This window comes from Gorilla gorilla, chromosome 4, assembly GCF_029281585.2.
Source record: "Gorilla gorilla gorilla isolate KB3781 chromosome 4, NHGRI_mGorGor1-v2.1_pri, whole genome shotgun sequence".
In the NCBI taxonomy this organism is placed as follows: Eukaryota; Metazoa; Chordata; class Mammalia; order Primates; family Hominidae; genus Gorilla; species Gorilla gorilla.
Genome location: NC_073228.2, coordinates 44,867,434 through 44,892,712, shown reverse-complemented (window position 1 = coordinate 44,892,712; position 25,279 = coordinate 44,867,434). Strand labels below are relative to the sequence as shown.

The 25,279-nt window shown below is 36.0% G+C and overlaps 2 protein-coding genes and 1 pseudogene across 2 annotated transcripts in view; all 3 read left to right on the top strand.

The window, feature by feature from the left end:
• The window catches only part of EFCAB13 (EF-hand calcium binding domain 13), a 112,786-nt gene extending 90,233 nt beyond the window's left edge, over window positions 1-22,553 (top strand). Inside the window, 2 exon segments of the mRNA XM_063706318.1 lie at window positions 11,713-11,856; window positions 22,270-22,553. Of these exon segments, the coding sequence (XP_063562388.1) occupies window positions 11,713-11,856; window positions 22,270-22,553 (428 nt within the window).
• Window positions 840-8,402, top strand: LOC115934691 (nuclear factor erythroid 2-related factor 3-like; annotated as a pseudogene).
• Window positions 22,554-23,077: 524 nt separating the features above from the next.
• Window positions 23,078-25,279, top strand: part of LOC115934670 (EF-hand calcium-binding domain-containing protein 13-like) — a 147,092-nt gene continuing 144,890 nt past the window's right edge. Inside the window, exon 1 of the mRNA XM_063706316.1 lies at window positions 23,078-23,157. The gene's annotated coding sequence lies outside the window, so the exon portion shown is untranslated. The remainder of the gene's footprint in view (window positions 23,158-25,279) is intronic.

Sequence of the window (25,279 nt, the reverse complement as noted above, 5' to 3'; positions counted from 1 at the left end):
TATCAATGGCGTATTTCTAAATGCTTTGGTGAAACAAATGTCTTTGTATCACATTTTTTACATTTTAATATCTCTAAAATTGGATGCCTTATAGTATTTTTAATCAGATGTAGCTTTTAGAATTGAGACATAATTAATATAACATAAATTTCACCCTTTTAAAGTGTACCATTCAGTGATTTTTAGTATATTCAGAAAGTTGTGCAACCATCACAACTTTCTAATTCCAAAACATTCTCATGACTCCGAAAGAAACTCTGTACCTGTTAGCAGTTATTCTCCATTCCCACCTCTCTCCAACTACTGACAACCATGAATCTACTTTCTGTCTGTATGAATTTGCCTATTTTGAACATTTCATATAGATGTAATCATATCGTATTTTTTTGTGTCTAACTTCTTTTATACAGCATATGCTTTCTTTCTCTTTTTTTCAACTTTTATTTTAGATTCAGGGGGTACATGTGCAGGCTTGTTACCTGGGTATATTGTGTGATGCTAAGTTTGGGATATGAATGATCCCATCACCCAGGTACTGAGGATAGTATGCAATAGTTAGTTTTACAACCCTTTCCCCTTCTCCCCCTCCCCTCCTCTGGTAGTCCCCAGTTTCAATTGTTGCCATCTTTCTGTTCATGAGTACCCAATGTTTAGCTCACACTTATAAGTGAGAGCATGCAGTATTTGGTTTTCTGTTTCTGTGTTAATGCACTTAGGATAATGGCCTCCAGCTGCATCCATGCTGATAGCATGGTTTTCAAAGTTCATTTATATTATAGCATGAATTAGTACAATTGACTCTTGAACAATGTGGGGGTTAGGGGCACCTTCTAGATAATATGGAGTTGGATTTAAAAGATTGCTTAATGAAAATGAAAGAAAGTCCACATTTCCAAAAGTCCAAGGGTAAGTGGATACTTTTGCTTCAAGAGACTGGCTGGAAAACGAGTGGCTACACTGTCAAAAATTCATGTATAATTTCAGACTCCCCCGAAACTTCATTACTAATAGTCTACTGTTGAGTGGAAGCCTTATCAATAACATAAATGATTGATTAACACATATCTTTACGGCATATTTATATAATACTGTTTCTTACAATAACACAGCTAGAGAAAATATTGTTAATAAAATCATAAGGGAGATAGAATATGTTGACTCTTCATTAAGTGTAAGTGGATCATCATCCTCATCCTCATCATCTTCAAGTTGAGTAGGAAGAGGAGTTGGTTTGCTATCTCAGGAGTGGGAGAGATGGAAGAGGTGGAGGCGGTGGAAGAGGAGGCAGAAGAGGCAAGGACACTTGGTTTAACTTTATGGATATACATCATAATTTCTTGTCTGACGTTATTGGCTTTTCATTTCTCTAAGAATGTTTCTCTATGATACCAATCTTTCACTGTTTGCTTTAGTTTCAGTGTCCATATCATTGAAGGGTCCATGTCATAATATAAGTCAAAGCAGTCATGAATAATTGGAACTCTTCTACCCGATTGTCTAATGTCAATATGTTTCCTTGCATTGCTTCTTCTATGTCTTCTTCCTTACCATCTGGCACTGGTTTGGAAGCATTCATCCCTATCAAGTCATCTTCAGTTAATTCCTCTGGTGTGGTGTATATGAACTCTTGAATTTCTCCCAATAGTCATATCTTGAAACCTTTCACCCTTCACCATTTTTTTTCTCGCCATTTCCACAATCTCTTTCATGATCTCCTTGTTTAGCTCTGTTATAAATCCTGTGCAGTCATGCACAACATCTGGACACAGCTTTCTCCAGCAGGAGTTTATTGTTTGGGGCTTGATGTGGCATCCTACTGAAGCCTTTCATGTTCTCTCTGTCAGGGTTTTCTTCCACAGTGTTGACAATTCTTTCCATAGAGTACCATGTGTAATGAGCCTTTAAAGGCTCTTATGACCCCCTAATGTAGAGGCTGATACCATATTTGGAGCCAAGTAGACCACTTCAATGCCTTTGGTGTTGAATTCATAGAGTTTGGGTGGCCAGAGGCATTGTCCAATATCAAAAGAACTTTAAAAGGCAGTCTCTTCCTTGCTTCAGGGACAAAGCATTGATGGAACCAATCTAGAAAAAGAATTCTGGTTTTCCAAACCTTCTTGTTATACAATCAAAAGATGGCAGCAGGAGTTTATCTTTTCCCTTCAAGGCTTGAGGGTTAGCAGCTTTATGGATAAGGGCAGTCCTGATTTTAAACCTAACAGCATTTGCACAAAACATTAGAGCTAGCTTACCCTTCTTAAATCCTGGTGCTTGCTTCTCTTCCCTACTAATAAATGTCCTTTTTGGCATTATTTTCCAGAATAGGGCACTTTTGTCTGCATTAAAAACTTGTTCTGGGATACATACTTTCTCCTCAATGATTTTCTGGATACATGTATATTCAAATCCTTTGCCCATTTTAAAATCAGGCTTTTTATTGTTGAGTTTTAAGAGTTATTCATATATTCTGGATACTAGACCTTTATCAGGTAGATAATTGCAAATATTTTTTCACATTTTGTTAGTTGTCTTTTTTCTTTCCTGATGTCCTTTGAAGCATAAATGATTTTGAATTTGGTAAAGTTCAATTTATATTTTATTTTGTTGCTTCTTTGATGTCATAAAGATAATGCAAACTCCTGAAGGTTTACACCAAAGTTTTCTTCTAGTTTTAGCTCTGTTATTTGAATCCTTAATAAATTAGAGTTAATTTTTGTATGTGGTGTGAGATGACAGTCCATTTTTATCTTTTTTGTTCCAGATATTCAGTTGTCCTAGCATCAGTTGTTGAAAACATTGTTCTTTCTCCACTGAATGATTTTGGTACCCTTAGAGAAAATCAATTGATCATAGATGTATGGGTTTATTTCTGGACTCTCAATTCTATTCCTTTTATATTTATTCTATCCTTATATCAATATCACATACTTTTGATTGCTATAGCTTTGTTTAAAGTAATAACCTAAACAGTAATTTTTAACCAGAGCAGGGTAACTAGAATTACCCGTAAAGCTGGTTCACCTGGTTCTATCTGTATATGATGAAGTAGCTTGTATTTTATAGAATAACTATAAAATCTAGTAAAAATTAAGCAACATAAGCAATCACCACAACTGTTTAAGGGCAATGGGTAGTAACCAAGCCTGTCAGGATTTGTGGGGCCATAGGATAAACACAAAGAAAACCACATTTAAGAACATGAGAGTAAAATGGCTGAAAACCAACTACAAAGAGAAAATCCTAAAAGCCACCAGTGAAAAGTTATACATTATTTTCTAAGGAGCAAAAAAATACTGATGGCTGGGTGTGGTGACATATGTCTATAAGCACTTTGGGAGGACATTGCGGGAGGATCGTTTGAGGCCAGGAATTTGAGACCAGCCTGGGCAACATGGCAAGACCCTGTCCCTACAAAAAATTTAAAAATAAGCCAGGTGTGATGGCACATGACTGTAGTCCCAGCTACTCAGGAAGACAGGAGGATCGCTTGAGCCCAGGAGTTCAAGGCCACAGTGAGCTGTGATCACGCTGCTGCACTCCAGCCAGTGTGACAGAGTGAGATCCCATCTCTAAATAATAATGATGATAATAATAATAAATATTTGTAGCTTTCTTTACAAAAAATGTTTACAAAATTATCATTGGAGGAGCCTAGCTTAGTTCATGAGTCAATAGTTTATTGGTTATTACTGTTCAGGAGTTACAGTGCTGGTGAAATGCACTGTCTTTCAGAATGCAGTGGTCCATCTCTGATGAATGCCAGAGACAATGGAATAACATTGAATACTAAACTTTTTTAAAAGGCTGTGAACATTGTATTCTATATTAAAGTATGTTTTAAAAATGAAATAATATTTTAAAAAAAAACAAAGTTCACTACCAAGAGATCTACATATAAGAAATGTTACCAATATCAGGAATGAAAAAAGGGACATCACTACAGCGTACAAAGACATAAAAAAGATACTAAGAGGATCTTATACTTTTATACCAATGCATTTGAAAATTTTAATGAAAAGAATAAATTCCTTGAAAAACTCAACTTACCAAAAGTAATCTGAAGAGGCTTCATTGGTAAGTTATTTTAAAATTTAAGAAGGATATAGTATCACTCTTACATAAACTCTTTCAGAGTTTAGAAGCAGGAAGAACATTTCCAACCTCATTTTATGAGGCCTATGTAATCTTCATATAAAAACCTTACATGGGCACCAAATTATAATTCAGTCCCCATGATGACCACAAATGGGGAAAGCTTTAATAAAATAGGATCAAATGAAATCTAGCGATATATAAAAAGGAAAGATATATCACAAGTTGAATTCTTTTTAGGAGTGCAATATTGGTATTAATTAACAAAAATAAAAATGTAATTCTTCATATTACAAAATAAAGGAGGAAGAAAAATCATCTTAATAGATGTAGAAAACATATTTGATCAAATTCAACACCCTTTCATGTTAAGGGGTACTTACAGAAACCTACAACAATCATGTTTGAAGGAAAATTTTAAATTCTTGCTCACAGAGATTAGGAATGAGACAAGAATGTCTACTATCATCACTTCTGTTCAACAGTGTATTGGAAGTCCTAGCCAGTATCACAGGCAAAACAGAATAAGAAAGATAAGGATTAAAAGGGAAGAAATAGAATTTCCATTACTCATTGCCAATATAATTAATAGGTAGAAAAAATATGAATCTATACACTGGTTATTATTTTATTTCAGTTAATGAGCAAATTTATCAGAGCTGCTTGACACATGATCAATTTAATATTATAATTCTATGTTCAAAAATTGTATTTCTGTATTTTGCCACAAACAATTATAAAATGAAAATAAAGATATGATTTGCAATGGTACAAAAAAGTAAACATTTAGGAGTAACTAGTGAAACAAGTTTATAATTTTTAAACAGAAAACTACAAAACAATTTTGACAAAATTTAAAGAAAAACCTAAATAAATGGAGAGATATATTATGTTTTGTAGTTTCAATATGCTTTCAGTTCTCACCAATTTGAGCTATATATTCAATGCAATCCCAATCAAAAGTCTAGCATAATTTTATAGAAACTGACAATCTGATTTTAAATATGAGAATAAATGCAAAGGGCCAAAATAGCCAGGGCAAAGTTGAAGAAGACAAAGTTGTAAAACTCACGTTACTTTACATGAAGATTTATAACAAAGTTATAAAGTTACAACAAAGGTACCACTGCAATGGAGCAAGGAAAGGATGGCCTTTTAAATAAATGATGTTATTTCAACTGAATATTAATTTATAAAAAAGTTAATCTTGGTGCCTTCTTTATAGCATTCACAAAATATGTATCATTTTGCTAAAAATGATATTACCAGGACAAATAGCAGAATGTGAATGGGTTTGAGAATTAGATGACATTATTACATTGTATCAATGTAATAATTTCCTAATTTTTATGATTGTATTGTTATGTAAGAGAATGTTCTCATTGGAGAAAATACACAATAATATAGTTAATGGTGAAGGGGCATTTTGTTGGCTATTTACATTAAGATATTTCAGATAAAAAAATTTTGTACTGTACTTGCAATTTTTTTGAGGGTTTGAGATTGTTTAAAAATAAAAAAGTTGAGGGGGCGTGTTCCCGTCGGCTGCGCCCGCGGCCCGGGGCGGAGTTGGCCACCGCGCCGGGCTGCGGGCGGCCGGGCGAACGGGCTCGGCGCGCAGGTGGCTCCTCCTTCGCTTCTCCCGATCCCCGGCCGTGCCAGGCACGGTGCCGGCTGCCGAGGGAACGCCTTTGTGCCCGGTCCTGGGAACCCGCGACGGCCGCCGCGCGCCCCGGTCCATTGTTTCGCTTCTCTGGGTTCCAGGTAGGTGCGGGCGGTGCGCGGGGTCCGCACGACGTGTCACCCCGGCGGCTGGGGCGCCGGGACCCGCGGGCGCCGGCAGGGGCGTTCCCGGGCGCACGGCGGCGGTGAAGTACCTGAAGCGGTGGTGGTCGGCCAGCGGCGGCCTCCTGCACCTCACCCTCCTGCACCTTACCCTCCTGCTGAGCTTTGCTGGGCTCCGTGTAGACCTAGACCTTTACCTGCTACTGCCGCCGCCCACCCTGCTCCGGGACGAGCTGCTGTTCCTGGGCGGCCCGGCCAGCTCCGTCTACGCGCTCAGCCCCTTCTCGGCCTCGGGAGGGAGGGGGCGCGCGGGCCAGTTGCACCCCAAGAGCCGGGAGCTGGACTCTGCCGCGCCGCCCGAGGGCCCGCTGCTCCGGGAGGTGCGCGCTCGGGGTCCCCTTCATCCCTCTCACCCCGGTGGACGCGTGGCTGGTGCACAGCGTTGCTGCCAGGAGAGCGGACGAGGCCCACGGGCTGCTCGGCGCCGCCGCCGCCTCCGCCTCGTCCACCGGAGGAGCCGGCGCCAGCGTGGACGGCGGCAGCTAGGCTGTGCAGGGGGGCTGCGGGGACTCCCGAGCGGCTCGGAGTGGCCCCTTGGACGCCGGGGAAGAGGAGAAGGCCCCCGCGGAACCGACGGCTCAGGTGCCGGACGCTGGCGGATGTGCGAGCGAGGAGAACGAGGTACTAAGAGAAAAGCACGAAGCTGTGGATCATAGTTCCCAGCGTGAGGAAAATGAAGAAAGGGTGTCAGCCCAGAAGGAGAACTCACTTCAGCAGAATAATGATGATGAAAACAAAATAGCAGAGGAACCTGATTGGGAGGCAGAAAAGACCACTGAATCTAGAAATGAGAGACATCTGAATGGGACAGATACTTATTTCTCTCTGGAAGACTTATTCCAGTTGCTTTCATCACAGCCTGAAAATTCACGGAGGGCATCTCATTGGGAGATATTCCTCTTCCAGGCAGTATCAGTGATGGCATGAATTCTTCAGCACATTATCACGTAAACTTCAGCCAGGCTATAAGTCAGGATGTGAATCTTCATGAGGCCATCTTGCTTTGTCCCAACAGTACATTTAGAAGAGATCCAATAGCAAGGACTTCACAGTCACAAGAACCGTTTCTAAAGTTAAATTCTCATACCACCAATCCTGAGCAAACCCTTCCTGGAACTAATTTGACAGGATTTCTTTCTCCGGTTGACAATCTTATGAGGAATCTAACAAGCCAAGACCTACTGTATGACCTTGATGTAAATATATTTGATGAGATAAACTTAATGTCATTGGCCACAGAAGACGACTTTGATCCAATCGATGTTTCTCAGCTTTTTGATGAACCAGATTCTGATTCTGACCTGTCTTTAGATTCAAGTCACAATAGTACCTCTGTCATCAAGTCTAATTCCTCTCACTCTGTGTGTGATGAAGGTGCTATAGGTTATTGTACTGACCATGAATCTAGTTCCCATCATGACTTAGAAGGTGCTGTAGGCAGCTACTACGCAGAACCCAGTAAGCTTTGTCACTTGGATCAGAGTGATTCTGGTTTCCATGGGGATCTTACATTTCAACACATATTTCATAACCACACTTACCACTTGCAGCCAAGTGCACCAGAATCTACTTCTGAACCTTTTTCTTGGCCTGGGAAGTCACAGAAGATAAGGAGTAGGTACCTTGAAGACACAGATAGAAACTTGAGCCGTGATGAACGGCGTGCTAAAGCTTTGCATATCCCTTTTTTCTGTAGATGAAATTGTCGGCATGCCTGTTGATTCAATAGCGTGTTAAGTAGGTACTATCTGACAGACCTACAAATCTCACTTATCCGTGATATCAGACGAAGAGGGAAAAATAAAGTTGCTGTGCAGAACTATCGTAAACGCAAATTGGACATAATTTTGAATCTGGAAGATGATGTATGTAACTTGCAAGCAAAGAAGGAAACTCTTAAGAGAGAGCGAGCACAATGTATCAAAGCTATTAACATAATGAAACAGAAACTGCATGACCTTTATCATGATATTTTTAGTAGATTAAGAGATGGCCAAGGTAGGCCAGTCAATCCAAACCACTATGCTCTTCAGTGTACCCATGATGGAAGTATCTTGATAGTACCCAAAGAACTGGTAGCCTCAGGCCAGAAAAAGGAAACCCAAAAGGGAAAGAGAAAGTGAGAAGAAACTGAAGATGGACTCTATTACGTGAAGTAGTAATGTTAAGAAACTGATTATTTGGATCACAAACCATTGAAACTGCTTCAAAAATTATATCTTTAAGTACTGCTACTTGAATAACTCAGTTAAGGCTCTGTTTGGAAGCTTACATGGACAAATGTTTAGGACTTCAAGATCACACTTGTGGGAAATCTGGGGGAGCCATAACTTTTCATGAAATGCATTGTATACAAAATTCATAGTTAAGTCCAAAGAATAGGTTAACATGAAAACCCAATAAGACTTTCCATCTTGGCAGCCATCCTTTTTAAGAGTAAGTCGGTTACTTCAAAAAGAGCAAACACTGGGGATCAAATTATTTTAAGAGGTATTTCAGTTTTAAATGCAAAATAGCCTTATTTTCATTTAGTTTGTTAGCACTATAGTGAGCTTTTCAAATACTATTTTAATCTTTATATTTAACTTATAAATTTTGCTTTCTATGGAAATAAATTTTGTATTTGTATTAAAAATAAACTTCCCTTTTATACAGAAAAAAATAAAAAAGTTAAAGAATTTTTTTAAAAGGGTTGCCAATTGGCAATGCATATATGGAAAATAACATTGTAGTTAAATTTTAGGTACCTGGATTTTGTTAGGTAATTTCACTTCTTTGGATTTTAGATTCGTTTTCCACATGAGTGGTTTGGTCTCAAAAGTCTCTAAGTTCAGTGATGTAAATTGAATTTTTTGCCTTAAATATTTCACATTTTAAAAAGTTGTATAGTTTACTATCATAAGAATTTAATGGATAAATAACCTTATTATCTAATGTGGATTACTATAGAAATTACTGGCCCTGGAAAATTAGATTCTCTTATTCTCAGTTTTCTTTTCCTCAAAATAAGGATAGTAATGCCTATATCATATGATAGTTGTAAGAATTAAGTAAGAGCATTTCCCTGTAGTAGCTACTGATTAAAAAGTTACAAAGTCAAGAGATGCAAAATGTAAATACATCACGTTTTTATTAAATTGATAGACTTCCTTTTCCAAAATACAGTGCTGTAAATTGAATTTTATGCCTCCTATATATTACATTTTGAAAAATTGAGTAGGTTCAGAATTAGAAGACAATTGGCAAATAACTTTGTTATATGGCATAGGTTACCATAGTAATTACTGTCTGGGTGATACTGGAAAAATAATTTAAGTTTTCTTATTATCCTTTTCTTCTTTAGAATATCAGTGTAATTTGAAACACATTTTGCTTTTATATCCAGGCATTGGAATCCTTTTCATTCAAATGGCATAGTTGGGTCCATTTTGTGTGCTAGCTTCTTTAGGATCCAATCTTCATAGTGTTAATTCCTTTTTTCAAAGAAGAGAACCTTAATGCTCCAAAGGATATAAGGCTAATAATGCTTCTAGAAGTTGTAAGAATTGGGACCATGCCTCTGTATTAGGTAGATTACAAAGTTATAGACTCAAGTGTGTGAAAATGTAATTATATCACAGGTTTTGGTTAAATCATTAGTCAGTGTTTAATTAGTAGTATTATGACTATCCAAATTAGCTCATTGGTGAGTCAGTAGTCATCCCATTACCTCAATGCCTCTTTGCATGTGCAATCTCTCCCTTCCTCTTTCTTCTGGAGTTAACAATTATCTTTTTAAAAAACATATGTTTTCCTATAGACCTATTACTTTTTCCCATGTTTCAGACAAAAAATTTTTGTACGGTACTTGCAACTTTTCTGAGAGTTTGAGATTGTTTAGAAATAAAAAAATGTTTAAAAGCTTTAAAAAAGGGTTGCAAATTGGTGGTGTGTGTATATGAAAAACAACATTGTAGTCATATTTTAGGTACCTGAATTTTTTTTTTCCTACTGACCGGTTGTATGATGTTGCATAGGTAATTTCACTTCTTGGACTTTAAACATTTCTGACACAGTCATGTTTGAAATGTTAGTCAAACATTGACTATGATTTTTGAAATCATAATAAAAAATGTTTGAATATTAACATTTTCAAAACACTCAAACACAGTTTTATGTACTTTAGATGTTCTGATTTGGATTGTTTCTCCCCTACACCCGCTAAACAGCTGTCACCCCAGGATTTCTCTTTAGTAGTGTTCTATGGCTCACATGTTTACTGAATCCCTGTCATGATTTACTCCTTTATTTTATTGAAGCACATTTTGCATTAGGTTCCAAAGTAAAACAGCATGGGAGATATAATTTTTGAGTCTTTGAATGCTTCCCAATATCCATATTTTACCTTTATTGTCTTTGATTGTTTGGCCAGGTATTAAATGGTAAGTCTCTAACATAGTGCTTATCATGTTATCATAACAAAGTTACTGTAATTAAGGCAGTGTGGTATTGACACAAAAACCAATAGAGTAGAATACAGAGTCCAGAAAGAGATCTACACATAATATGCCCATCTCCTTTACAACAAAGGTACCACTGCAATGGAGCAAGGAAAGGATGGCCTTTTAAATAAATGATGTTATTTCAATTGAATATTCATTTATTAAAAAGTTAATCTTGGTGCCTTCTTTATAGCATTCACAAAATATGTATCATTTTGCTAAAAATGGTATTACCAGGACGAATAGCAGAATGTGAATGGGTTTGAGAATTAGATGACATTTTTACATTATATCAATGTAATAATTTCCTAATTTTTATGATCGTATTGTTATTATGTAAGAGAATGTTCTCATTGGAGAAAAAACACAATAATATGGTTAATGGTGAGGGGACATTTTGTTGGCTATTTACATTCAGATATTTCAGATAAAAAAATTTTGTTTAGAAACAAAATATATAGATATAAGGTAGTTGCCTTATAAATGGAAGATAGTATTATTGTTGGATCACATTGGAGCGTGGTTTGTCCTCTTACATCCAGCAAGCTGTACCTTCTATTTCACCTATAAATTATTTTATTTATACAATATTCTCAACTGGGGCCAGTTTGACTAAGAACTGGAAGAAGAAGCTACCCATGTAAACAAAGGGCTGAAGTAATTATTTTTCACAATATTAATATCCAGTGAATTTCTTAGAAAAAAATTATGCTTATAGGTTATTCATCAGTTTAATCATTTTAAGGTAACATAACTTTAAGTTAAATAATGAAAGATAATTTTGATTTAAAGCTTATTAGTAATGCTTCACAATGATTTCAGGGCCACATGTGAAGTAATATGTGGCTCAAGGGATAAAGGTTGACTACCTATATGTTTCTACTTGAAAGGCACAGTGGTTAAGAGGATGGGCTTTGGAACTATAGGGTCTGTACTTAAATCCCGTCCCTGCCACTTACTGCCAATGTATTATTTAGTAAATCACTTAATCTTGCTAACCTCAGTGTTTTCATCTGAAAAACAGGGATGAAAATGCCTATCTTGGGATTATTATAATGACATTTGTAATTTGGTAAAGTGAAATTGCTTAAAACAGTGTCTAGCACTTAGCAAGTGCCCTGTGACTGTTAGCTATTATAATACACTCTGGTTTTTAAAACTATACAAATAGTTCCATGTAAAATTCTAGAATCAGATCTTCATATTTTATGCAACCTGAGGCTATTAAGTGATAACTAATAACATAAGCTCTATTTCTGCTGTTGAAACATTTGCTTTTGCTCTCCTTTTGCAGCTACACAGATACTCTTAGCTACTACCCAAATTCTCCAGAATGATCTAGTTGATGTCTCTGACCTCAAGACATTATTGATGGACAAGGACCTTCATACAGCTAATGCTATACTTACTGTAATGTTAAGACATGTACCTGAACATGGTTAGTAGTTTCAATGCGTCTATCTTATAAGGACCATCCTCTACCACAGGAGTGGAAGGTCTATGGGTAGGACACGCAGGGATGGAGGGTATCCTGTGGAAGCTGAGGTGGGATGACTGTTGGACACTGGTACTGCCCCTACAGGTTGTGCCAACCCTGAGCTTCATGGGGCCAAACAAATGGGGAAGTCAGAGCTCATCTTATCCCTGTGTGAGTCCACTGACAGTACCTAGGAGGTGAGATTATTTTGTGAACTGACTGACATGCACAGTGGTCAATCAGAATGCCATCCATAGAGTAAAACAGGGTCCTGGAGGCCCTTTTGGTTTTTGGAAGGTAAATTATGATGATATCCAGGGATACCAGGGGGTGTTGCACATAGTGGTGGCTCAGGGCAGCAGATATTTATAAATATAAAAAATAATTTTACTATTTTAATGACAGGTATAGCTGAATATTATCCATGATGGGTTCTTAAAATGAGTTGGGGAGTATTTTTTTGTTTTGTTTTTTAAAAGAGACTTTTTTCTTCCTTGAATGTTGAGTAGAATTCATAGGTGAAGCCATGTGGGCCAAGAGTTTTTTTGTGAAAGGCTTTGGATTATTTAATGTCTTTAAATGAATAGGATTAACAAGGTATTCTATTTTCTTGTTAGTTTTGGCAAGCTATGTTTTTAGAGGAATTCGTTCATTAGATCTGCCTTTTCAAATGGATTGAATAAAGTTGTTCTCTTTTTGACATCTGACATAGCTGTAATGCTATCCTCATTTTAATTCTCAAAATTAGTGGATTGTAGCTTCTTTTTTTTACTCTTCGATTGAACTCCACAGTTTTCAATTTTATTAATCTTTTAAAAAATTCAACCTTTATCTTGATTGACCCTTTTAAAAATTTATTTCCTCTTTATTATTTTTGCTTTTATCTTTACTATAATGTCTATACTTGATCTTAGCCAAAAGGCTGATAAGTGATTACTATATGCTAACTTATTACAATTCTTTTATTTTTAATTTTTATGGATAAATAATTGTTATACACATTTATGGGGTATGTGTGATATTTTGATACAAGTATTCAATATATAATGATCAGATCAGGATAGTTGGGTTATCTGTTACCTCAAGCATTATCAGTTCTTTGTGTTAGAAACATTCCAATTTCACTCTTTGTTATTTTGAAATATAAAATAAATTATTAACTATAGTCACTGTATTGTGCTACTGAACACCAGATCTTATTCCTTCTAACTGTATTTTGTACCCATTAACCAACCCCTTTTTTAATCTCCATCCGCCTATATCCTAACATCTATTTTTTCTTTGTTTTTTTTTTAACTCTTTTTTTTCCTTTTTTCAGTCAGCTTCCCTAGGGTGAATATATCCCAATTTCTAGTGATGAATATTTAGCTCAATAATTTTAAGGATTTTTTTTTGTTTGTAATACATACCTCACAGCAAATTTTCCTCAAAGTACTCATTTAACTACATCCTACAAGTTTTGATATATAGTATTTTAATTATTGTTCGGGTCAAAATTTTTCTGATTTCTGTTGTCATTTCTTCTTCAACTCATGGTTTTAGAGGTGTGTTTCTTAATTTCCAAAAATTTGAGGTTTTATAGTCATTACATTATTAATTTCTAGTTTAATTGCATTGTGGTCAGTGAACATACTCTGATTTTAGTCTTTTGAAGTTTGTTGAGGCTTGATTTATTGACTATGATAATTTTAGTAAATATTTTATGTGATTGAGAAGAATATATAGTCTGCAGTTGGGTTGGGTGAGAGTGTTCTATATATTAGATCAGATTTATTGTCAAATTCAAATTTTTTTATATTCTTACTGATGTTTTATTTCTTTGCTCAATAGTTACTGAAACAGTTGTTCTAAAATCTTCTACAATTTTATACCATGATTATGTATTTGTCTACTTCTCCTTTTAATTCTGTCAGTGTTTGCTGTCTATAGTTTTAGCCCATGTTGTTAACATGCTGACTTAGAATTAAGGCTGGGCATTGTGTTTCATGCCTGTAATCCCAGCACTTTGGAAGGCTGAGGCAGGCGGATCACTTGAGCTCAAGAGTTCGAGACTAGCCTGGGCAAGATGGTGAAACCGTGTCTCTACAAAAACTACAAAAATTAGCTCAGTGTGGGCCAGGTGCGGTGGCTCATGCCTGTAATCCCAGCACTTTGGGAGGCCGAGGCAGGTGGATCACGAGGTCAGGAGATCAAGACCATCCTGGCTAACACAGTGAAACCCCGTCTCTACTAAAAATACAAAAAATTAGCCAGGCGTGGTGGCGGGCACCTGTAGTCCCAGCTACTTGGGAGGCTGAGGCAGGAGAATGGTGTGAACCCGGGAGGTGGAGCTTGCAATGAGGTGAGATTGCACCACTGCACTCCAGCGTGGGCGACTGAGCGAGAATCCATCTCAAAAATAAATAAATTAGCTCGGTGTGATAGCGTGAGCCTGTAGTCTCAACTACTTGGGGGGTTGAGGCAAGAATTGCTTGAGCCCAGGAGGTTGAGGCTGCAGTGAGCTGTGTTCGTACCACTTCATTCCAGCCTGGGTGACAAAGTGAGACCCTGTCTCAAAAAAACAGATATATCATCCAAATTAATAGAACATTTCATTATAAAGTATTCATATTTGTTTTTAATAATGCTTTTTTCTCAACATCTACCTTGATATTAGTATAGCAACATTGGCTATCTTTTTTTTAGGGATAACATATCTTTTTTGTCATTTTACTTTCATTCTTTCTGTATCCTTATATTTTAGATGTATCTCATGAATAGTACATGGCTTTGCCAGCCTGTTAGTGTCTTAAAAAATGTTTTATTTGAAATGTTTACATTTACAGAAGAGTTTTAAAGATAGTACAGAGTTCCTGTGTACCCTACCCAGCTTCCCCTAATGTTAGCATCATACATAGCCATGTAACATTTATTAAAACAAAGATATTAATATTGGGACAGTACCATTCATTAAACTACAGAATATATTTGGATTTCACTTGTTTTCACTAATGTTCTTTAATGTCCCAGGATCTAGTCTGGGATACCATGATGCATTTAGCTGTCATGTCTTATTAGCCTTCTCTAGTGTATGACAGTTTCTCAGTCTTTCCTTCTATTTAGTGAGCATGACACTTTGGAAGAGTATTGGTCAGATATTTTGTATAAACCCTTAGTTTGGGTTTATCTCATGATTAGCCTGGGGTTATGCGCTTTTGGGATGAATATCCCAAAGGTAAAGTGCCCTTTTTATTGCAACATATAATGCATTATATTAACATGATTTGTTACTGATGATATTAACCTTGATCACTTGAAGTGGTGTCTGCCATATTTTTTCGTCGTAAAGTTACTGTTTTTCCTTCTTTCAAAGTTTTTGTTAGATGCAAGTCATAAAGTTTAGCCCCATGCTCAGGAAGAAGAAAATTAAGCTATTCTTCTGGAGGGAGGAGTATCAAAGAATTTGTGGACGTGTGTTAAAATAACCACAGTAATTAATAAATATTTTGGAGGAGATACTTTGAGACTGTGCAAGTATTCTGTTTCTCCTCTAAGTTTCTCCCACTAATTTTAGCATTCATTGGCAGGTGAATTGCTAGCCTGTAGCAATTATTACTGTGTTGTTCTAATGTTGATTTTCTACTTCCCTCATTCCTTCTACATTTTAAAATTATTTGAAATTCTTCAGTAGGGACGATTTATTCCTTCACTCCCATTAATTAATTAGTAATATGTCTTTTAATTAAACCATGTGGTTAACTTACACTTATGAGATTACTAAAGTATTTGGCTTTAAATCTACCATTTTACTAGTACTTTCTATTTCAGCCACCTGTTCCATATTTCATTTTCTCTTGGATTTTTTACTTTAAAAATTACTCAATTTCTTAGACAATAGCAAAACAAATATGACAAAATGATATAAAATCCTTTTGGTGTGATAAGTATGTTCATTATTTTATTGCGATTATTGTTTATTTGTGTTTACAAATGTCAAAACTTTGTCAAATATCACAGTTTAAAAGTTGCTGTCTGTTGTGATCCAGAGCAATCAGACAAGAGAAAAAAATAAAGGGTATCCAAATCAGTAAAGAGAAAGGCAAACTGTCACTTTTCATCGATGATATGACCATATACCCAGAAAACCCTCAAGATTCATCCAAAAAGATCCTAGATCTGATAAATGAATTCAGTAGAGTTTCAGGTTACAAAATCAGTGTACACAAATTAGTAGCACTGCTATACACCAACAATGACCAAGCTGAGAATCGAATCAAGAACTCAGTCCCCTTCACAACAGCTACAAAAAAAAAAAAAATACTTAGGAATATACTGAACCAAGGAGGTGAAAGATCTCCACAAGGAAAACTACAAAACACTGCTGAAAGAGATTATCAGTGACACAAACAAATGGTCATGGATGTGTGGAATCAATGCTGTGAAAATTACCGTACTGCCAAAAGCAATCTACAGATTCACTGCAATTCCCATCAAAGTACCATGATCATTCTTCACAGAACTAAAAAAAGTCCTAAAATTCATATGGAACTAAAAAAGAGCCTGCATAGCCAAAGCAAGACTAAGCAAAAAGAACAAATCTGGAGCATCACATTACCTGTCTTCAAACTATACTGCAAGGCAGTAGTTATCAAAACAGCATGGTACTGTTAAAAAAATAGGCATGTAGACCAATGGGACATAATAGAGAACCTAGAATTAAAGCCAAATACAGCCAACTGATCTTCGACAAAACAAACAAAAGCATGAAGTAGAGAAAGGACATCCTATTCAACAAATGGTGTGGGGATAATTGGCAAATCACATGTAGAAACACGAAACTGTATCCTCATCACTCACCTTATACAAAATCAACTCAAGATGGATCAAAGACTTAAATCAAAGATTTGAAACCATAAAAATTATAGAATATAACATTAGAAAAACTCTTCTAGACATTGGCTTAGGCAAAGAGTTCATGACCAAGAATCCAAAAGCAAATGCAACCAAAACAAAAATAAATAGATGGGACTTAATTGAACTAAAAAGTTTCTGCAAAGCAAAAGAAATAATCAGCAAACAGACAACCCATAGAATGAGAGAAAATATTCACAAACTCTACATCTGACAAAGGGCAAATATCAAGAATCTACAAAGAACTCAAACAAGTCAGCAAGAAAAAAACAAAACCATCAAAAAGTGGGCAAAGGATATGAATAGACAGTTCTAAAAAGAAGATATACAAATGGCCAACAAACATATGAAAAAAATGCACAACATCACTATTTGTCAGGGAAATGCAAATTAAAACCACAATGAGATACCACCTTACTCCTACAAGAATGGCCATAATTAAGTAGGTGTCGGCATGGATGTGGTGAAAAGGGAACACTTTTACGCTACTGGTGGGAGTGTAAACTAATAAAACCACTATGGAAAACAACATGGAGGTTCCTTAAAAAACTAAAAGTAGGTCTTTTGACTCCTTGGTTCAGTATATTCCTAAGTTGTTTTTGTTTTTGTTTTTGTTTTTTTTGCAGCTATTGTAAAAGGGGTTGAGTTCTTGATTTGGTTCTCCACTTGGTCACTGTTGGTGTATAGAAGAACTACTGATTTGTGTACAGTAATCTTGTATCTGGAAGCTTTGCTGATTCTTTTATCAGTTCTAGGAGCCTTCAGGAGGAGTCCTTAGGGTTTTTGAGGTAAACAATCATATCATCTGCAAATAGTGACCGTTTGACTTCCTTTTTACCAGTTTGGATGCCTTTCTTTCTCTTGCCATATTACTCTGGCTAGGACTTCCAGTACTATGTTGAAGAGGAGTGGTGAGAGTGGGCATCCTTGTCTTGTTCCAGTTCTCAGAGGGAATGCTTTCAGCTTTTTGCCATTCAGTATTATGTTGGCTGTGGGTTTGTCATAGATGGCTTTTATTACATTAAGGTATGTCCCTTGTATGCCTGTTTTGCTGAGGGTTTTAATCATAAAGAGATGCTGGATTTGTCAAATGCTTTTTCTGCATGGTCATGTTATTTTTGCTTTTAATCTGTTTATGTGGTGTATCACATTTATTGACTTGCATATGTTAAACTATCCCTGCATCCCTGGTATGAAACCCACTTGATCATGGTGGATTATCTTTTTGATATGTCATTGGATTCGGTTAGCTAGTATTTTGTTAGGGATTTTAGCATCTACATTGATCAAGGATATCAGTCCGTAGTTTTCTTTTTCGGTTATGTCCTTTCTTGGTTTTGGTATTAGAGTGATGCTGGCTTCATAGAATGAATTAGGGAGGGTTCCTTCTTTCTCTGTCTTGTGGAATAGTGTCAAAAGGGTTGGTACCAATTCTTCTTTGAATGTCTAGTGGAATTCTGCTGTGAATCATCTGGTCCTGGACTTTTTTTGTTGGTAATTTTTAATTACCATTTCAATCTTGCTGCTTGTTATTGGTCTGTTCAGGATATCTAATTCTTCCTGATTTAAGCTAGGAGAGTTGTATTTTTCCAGGAATGTATCCATGTCTTCTAGGTTTTCTGATTTATGTGCGCAAGGGTGTTCATAGTAGCCCTGAATGATCTTTTGTATTTCAGTAATGTCAGTTGTAATATCTCCTGTTTTGTTTCTTAGTGGGGTTATTTGGATTTTCTCTCTTCTTTTCTTGGTTAATCTCACCAGTGGTCTATCAATTTTATTTATTTTTTTAAAGAACCAGCTTTTTGTTTCATTTATCTTTTGTATTTTTTTTTTGTTTCAATTTCATTTAGTTCTGGTCTGATCTTGGTTATTTCCTTTCTTCTGCTGGGTTTGGGTTTGGTTTGTTCTTGCTTCTCTAGTTCCTTGAGGTGTGACCTTAGAGTGTCAGTTTGTGCTCTTTCAGTCTTTTTGATGTAGGCTATGAACTTTCCTCTTAGCACTGCCTTTGCTGTATCCCAGAGGTTTTGATAGGTTGTGTCATTATGGTCATTCAGTTCAAAGAATTTTAAAATTTCCATCTTGATTTCATTTTTGACCCAATGCTCATTCAGGAGCAGGTTATTTAAATTTTCATGTATTTGCATGGTTTTGAAGGTCCCTTTTGGAGTTGATTTCCAGTTTTATTCCATTGTGGCCAGAGAGAGTGCTTGATATAATTTCAATTTTCTTAAATTTATTGAGGCTCGCTTTATGGCCTATCATATGGTCTATCTTGGAGAAAATTCCATGAGCTGTGAATAGAATGTGTCTTCTGCAGTTGTTGGATGAAATGTTCTGCATACATCTGTTAAGTCCATTTGTTCCAAGGTATAGTTTAAGTCCATTGTTTCTTTGTTGACTTTCTATCTTGATGAACTGTCTAGTGCTGTCAGTGGAGTATTGAAGTCCCCCACTATTATTGTGTTGCTCTCCACCTCATTTCTTAGGTCTATTAGTAATTGTTTTGTAAATTTGGGAGCTCCAGTGTTAGGCACATATATGTTTAGAATTATGATATTTTCCTGTTGGATAAGGCCTTTAGCATTGTATAAGGTCCTTCTTTGTCTCTTTTAACTGCTGTTGCTTTAAAGTTTGCTTGTCTGATGTAAGGATAGCTACCCCTGCTCACTTTTGGTGTCCATTTGCATGAAATGCCTTTTTCCACCCCTTTACTTTAAGTTTATTTGAGTCCTTATGTGCTAGGTGAGTCTTCTGAAGGCAGCAGACGGTTGGTTGGTGAGTTCTTACCCATTCTGCAGTTCTGTATCTTTTAAGTGGAGCATTTAGGCCTTTGACATTCAGTGTTAGTATTGAAATGTGAGGTATGGTTACATTCATCATGTTCTTTGTTGTCTGAGTACTTTGGTTTTTTGTTTTTTGTTTTTGCTTTTTAACTTGTATTTTTGTTTTATAGGTCCTGTGTAATTTGTGCTTAAAAATGTTCTGTTTTGATGTGTTTCCAGGATTTGTTTCAAGATTTAGAGCTCCTTTTAGCAGTTTTTGTAGTGGTGGTTTGGTAATGATGAATTCTCTTAGCATTCATTTGTCTGAATAAGACTGTATCTTTCCTTCATATATGATGCTTTGTTTCACTGGATATAAAATTCTTGGCTGATAATTGTTTTGTTTGAAGAGGCTGAAGATAGGGCCCTAATCCCTTCTACCTTGTAGGGTTTCTACTGAGAAATCTGCTGTTAGTCAGATAGGTTTTCGTTTACAGGTTACCTGGTGCTTCTGTCTCACAGCTCTTACGAGTCTTTCCTTCTTCTTAACTTTGGATAACCTGATGACAATGTGCCTAGGCAAAGATTGTTTTGCTATCAATTTCCCAGGTGTTCTTTGTGCTTCTTGTGTTTGGATATCTAGGTCTCTAGCATCTTGGATATCAAGGCCAGGGAAGTTTTCCTCGATTATTCCCCCAAATATGTTTTCCAGGCTTTTAGAATTCTCTTCTTCCTCAGGTACACCGACTATTCTTAGATTTGGTTGTTTAACATAATCACAGACTTCTTGGAGGCTTTCTTCATATATTCTTATTCTTTTTTTTTTTGTCTTTGTTGGATTGAGTTAATTAGAAGAACTTATCTTCGAGCTCTGAATTTCTTTCTTCTACTTGTTCAGCTCTATTACTGAGACTTTCCGGAGCATCTTGCATTTCTAAAAGCGTGTCCAAAATTTCCTGAATTTTTGATGGTTTTTTCTTTATTCCCTTGACTATTTCCCCCTTCACTTCTTGTATCATATTTTGGATTTCCTTGCACTGGGCTTTGCCTTTCTCTGGTCCCTCCCTGATTAGCTTAATAACTAACTTCGTGAACTCTTTTTCAGGTAAATCAGGGATTTCTTCCTGGTTTGGATCCATTACTGGTGAACTAGTGTGATTTTCCTACCAAGCTTTATGTAATACTATTCACTTTCAGAATCTGTCCTGTACCCAGGTTCTAATATTAATTTCTGCTTCCCTCATATACCATCTCAAGACTGCTATCTTTGGCCTCCTGTATTTCCAAGCTTCTTTCTTTTATCTGCCCAGAGGTTAAGGCTTTCATCCATCAGCTCTCTGACTTGTTCTTAGTATTTCCCTACACAGCAAGGGGACTCTCTTCTTATGGGTAAACTCTTATTGATATTATCCATGTTCTGTATTATAAAGATATTTCCTTATTCTTTCTTCTATGAAATTGCCACCTGAGTTTCCTCTTTGTTTTTTTTTAGACAGATTCTTGCTCTGTCGCTCAGGCTGGAGTGCAGTGGCACATTCTCGGCTCACTGCAACCTCCGCCTTGAAGGTGCAAGCGATTCTTCTGCCTCAGCCTCCCGAGTAGCTGGGATTACAGGCTCCTGCCACCACCCCTGGCTAATTTTTGTATTTTCAGTAGAGACGGGGTTTCACCATGTTAGCCTGGCTGGTTTGGAACTCCTGACCTTAAGTGATCTGCCCATCTCAGCCTCCCAAAGTGCTGAGATTACAGGCATGAGCCACCATGTCTGGCCTGAGTTTCCTCTTTGGTGTAGGCTCTGAAGCTGACTGCGCTAGTCCTAAATTTTTATTTCCTGACTTATATGCAAATACAAATGTTTAATATTCTGCCTCTTAGTTACACTGTAGGCATGGACTATAGGTTATTTTACTTGCCTTACTTGTTAATTTGTATGGATTTTTGGAGACCATGTGGAGAGATTAAATTTACGTGTCTACTGTCATACTAAAGCAGTGTTTCTAACCTTTTTTTCTCTTGCTCCCATAAGAAGCCTTTATAGACATTTTAGTTCCTAATTATCCCCCACCCCCATGAAAATTTAATACCACAGATATACCATATATCTGTTTAAGTACTATGGCCAGAAACTATTGTAATATCTGAGATTTTTTTTTCTCCTAAGAACCAGTTTTACCCCTTGAGAGCAGTATCACTCTCAATGAGAATGTATGTTCTGAAAGTATCTTGATTTTTTTTCATTATTGTACTGCCGAATCCTATAAGTAGTATTTTACTTATACTTTAACACGTGTATGAGTAATATTGGTCTATAATTTCCCTCCCTCACCTCCTCAGTATTATATTTATTCTGTAGTTTTGTAGGCAATTAGGACCTACTGAAGGGTTTTATGCATGGGAATAATCAATTTTTTTAAAGAGGAATACATCCCTTGACATACTGTGGAAAATAAATAGAAGATGAGACTGGTGGCATAGGTTTTTAAAGATGCCATTGTAATAATAAAGGTATTAGTTAATGCAGTAGTAAATTCAAGAAGTATTTGGAAATAAAATGAGCAGAAATTGATAATCATATGCATGCAAGAGGTAAGGGAGAAGAAATAGCCCAGCCTTACTCTCAAGCTTTTAACTTCTGTTATAATTTGACTATTAGCTTCAGCTATATTATTTAATTCTGAAACAATAATTCTTTCTTTTAATTAAATTATGCTTTGCTTTACAGAAAGTGGCAAGGTTAGCATTCAAGAATTTATGACTAAATTATCCGATATATTGACAATTCCTAAAGCTGCAGGTAAGTTTTATTTAATATGTACTTATTGCCCAGATCTAGAAAGGCAAGCAGTGGTTTACATGTTAAAAACAATACAGGATTCGATAGTTAAAGCACAGGTAAGTAAGAAGCAACACAATATGAATATAAAACAACACAAGATTAGATTACATAACTTCTGTTTGAATTCTAAAGCAAATATTGCTAAGCTTAACCCAAACTCAAAATTTTAGGTAGTCTTACTTGATAGTGCTAGAAAATTACTAGATTATATATTATTCAGTATGCATATTTGACTTCTGAAATTACTAGAAAATAATTTTTAAAACTTTTAACAAATCCAGTAGAATTTTTATCACTATCTGTTATGTTCTCATGTATCTTCAGCAACTCTCTTGATCACATTTTTTAAACATTCATGCTTTTTGAGGTATAATGTACATATGGCAAAATTCACTCTTTTTAGGTATACAGTTCTTTGGATTCTTAAAAATAATGTAATGTAACCCTTACTATACACAACATATAGACTATATTATCCCCCAGAAGTCTCTTATGCCCTTTTGGTAATCCATTTCTTCCTCTACCCTGAGCCTCTGGCAACTACTGATTCATTCTTTGTCCCTATAGTTTTGCCTTTTGTGTAATATCATGTAAATGATTAAATATGAAGTGGTTTGAGTTTGGCAGTCATTGCATGCATATACCTTGAATTTACTTTGTTTATACTCTTATTTATACTACCAACCCTCCCTAGGAAAAATGGATTCTGATTGGTTCTGGTTGCAGTATTACAAATTCCAAATAAAGCTTTATTTGAGGACCCCCAAAGTTGAGGTACTGATCCCTTTGGCTGTTTGTTTCCCACTAAGTTGTGTGTGTGTGTGTGTGTGTGTGTGTGTGTGTGTATGTGTAACCAACATTTTGTTGAATCAACAGTGTACCATTAGTAAAGCTGCTGTGCACAATTATCCCTCAGATCTGTTCTAAACTTACAGTTTAACTGATTTTATTGTCCTCACCTAAGTTTATACAATTCATTTTTGGGAAGAAAATACTAGGACATTAAATCAAGATGGTTACTTTTGCTATTTTGCTGAAGATTCATATTTAAATATAAATGAAGAAGTTAATCTACACATTAGAAGTGTTTTAAAAAATGTTTAAATTGATACATAATTGTACTTTCATTTATACGTTGTATAATAATCAAATCAGTGTAAGTAGCAACCCATTGTGAACCCCAAATATCAGAAACAGGATTCAATTAATTTAGAAAGCTTATTTTTGCCAAGGTTAAGGGTGTGCCCATGACACAGACTTAGGAGGTCCTGACACATGTGCCTAAGGTGGTTGGGGCATAGCTTGGTTTTATACATTTTAGGGAGACATGAAATATCAATCAATACATGTAAGATGTACATTGGCCAGAAGGGCAGGGGGAAGACAATTTGAAGCGGGGAATTTCCTTATGGGCAAATTGTGAGGGAGTTATGTAGCTTCTTCTTTTATTTTATTTTATTTTTTATCTCTGTTGCTATCTCCTTTAGGAATAGAATGGGAGGTAGGTTTGCCTGACACAGTTCCCAGCTTGACTTTTCCCTTTGGCTTAGTGATTTTGGGATACCGAGATTTATTTTCCTTTCACACCATCAGCTCAAACATTTATCATTTCTTTGTAGTGAGAACATTCAATACATTATTAACTATAGTCACCCTTTAATTTTTAAATAGACAAATACAAATTGTATGTACTGTATATTGCATGATTCAAAATATGTACATACATTGTGGAATGGCTAAATTGAATTAATTAACGTGTTTTACCTCACATACCTATTTTTGTGATGAGAACACAAAATCTTTTCTCTTAGCAATTTTCAAAAATATTATACATTGTTATTAACTGTAGTCACCATGTTATACAACAGAGCTCTTAACCTTATTGATTTTCTAATATTTTATTAAAGATTTTTGAGTATATGTTTATGAGGGATATTGGTCTATAGTTTTCTTTTAGTGTCTTTTCCAGATTTTTTTGTTAGGGTTATGCTGACCTCATAAAATGAGTTGGGAAGTCTTCCCTCCGTTTTTTATTTCTGGTTGAGTTTGTGCATTAGTCGGTTCTAATGCTGCTAATAAAGAAATATCTGAGGCTGGGTAAGTTATAAAAGAAAGAGGTTTAACTGACTCACAGTTCTATATGGCTGGGGAGACCTCACAATCATGGTGGAAGGCGAATGAGGAGCAAATTCACCTCTTACATGGCGGCAGGCAAGAGGGCTTGTGCAGGGGAACTCCCATTTATAAAAACCATTAAATCTCGTGAGACTTATTCACTTATGGGGACACTGCCCCCATGATTCGATTATGTCCACCAGCCCCACCCTTGACACTTGAGGATTATTACAATTCAAGGTGAGATTTGGGTGGGGACACAGCCAAACCATATCAGTTTATGATTATGATTAGGATTATTGTTTTCATTAAATGTTTGGTAGAATTCACCATCTAGTCCTGAAGATTTAAAATATTGAGCTCTATTTATTCAATGGATATATAGCTCTTTAGAGCCTCCCTCTTCTAAATCTTTCTGTAGTTGTCACTATATCTTTCTGTAAGTATCATAAAGAAGAAATATACTTTCTATAAGTGGAACTGTGTCTTGTCAAAGTTTATTTTATGTAATTTGTCAGGTTTATTGTCATGAAATTGTTCATAATATCCCCTTATTAATGTCTATAGTGTGATGTCTTATTTTTCATTCCTGATGTTTGTAATTTCTATTTTCTCTTTTTTGTTTGCAACCAGTCTTGCTACGGGGTTATTAAATTTATTAATAATTTTACACAAATGGTGATTTTGTTAATTTTTGTTAACTTTTCTCTTTTTCTTTTTCATTGGTTTATATTTTTATTGTTACTATCATTTGGTCTTTGTTTACTTTGGGCTTCATTTA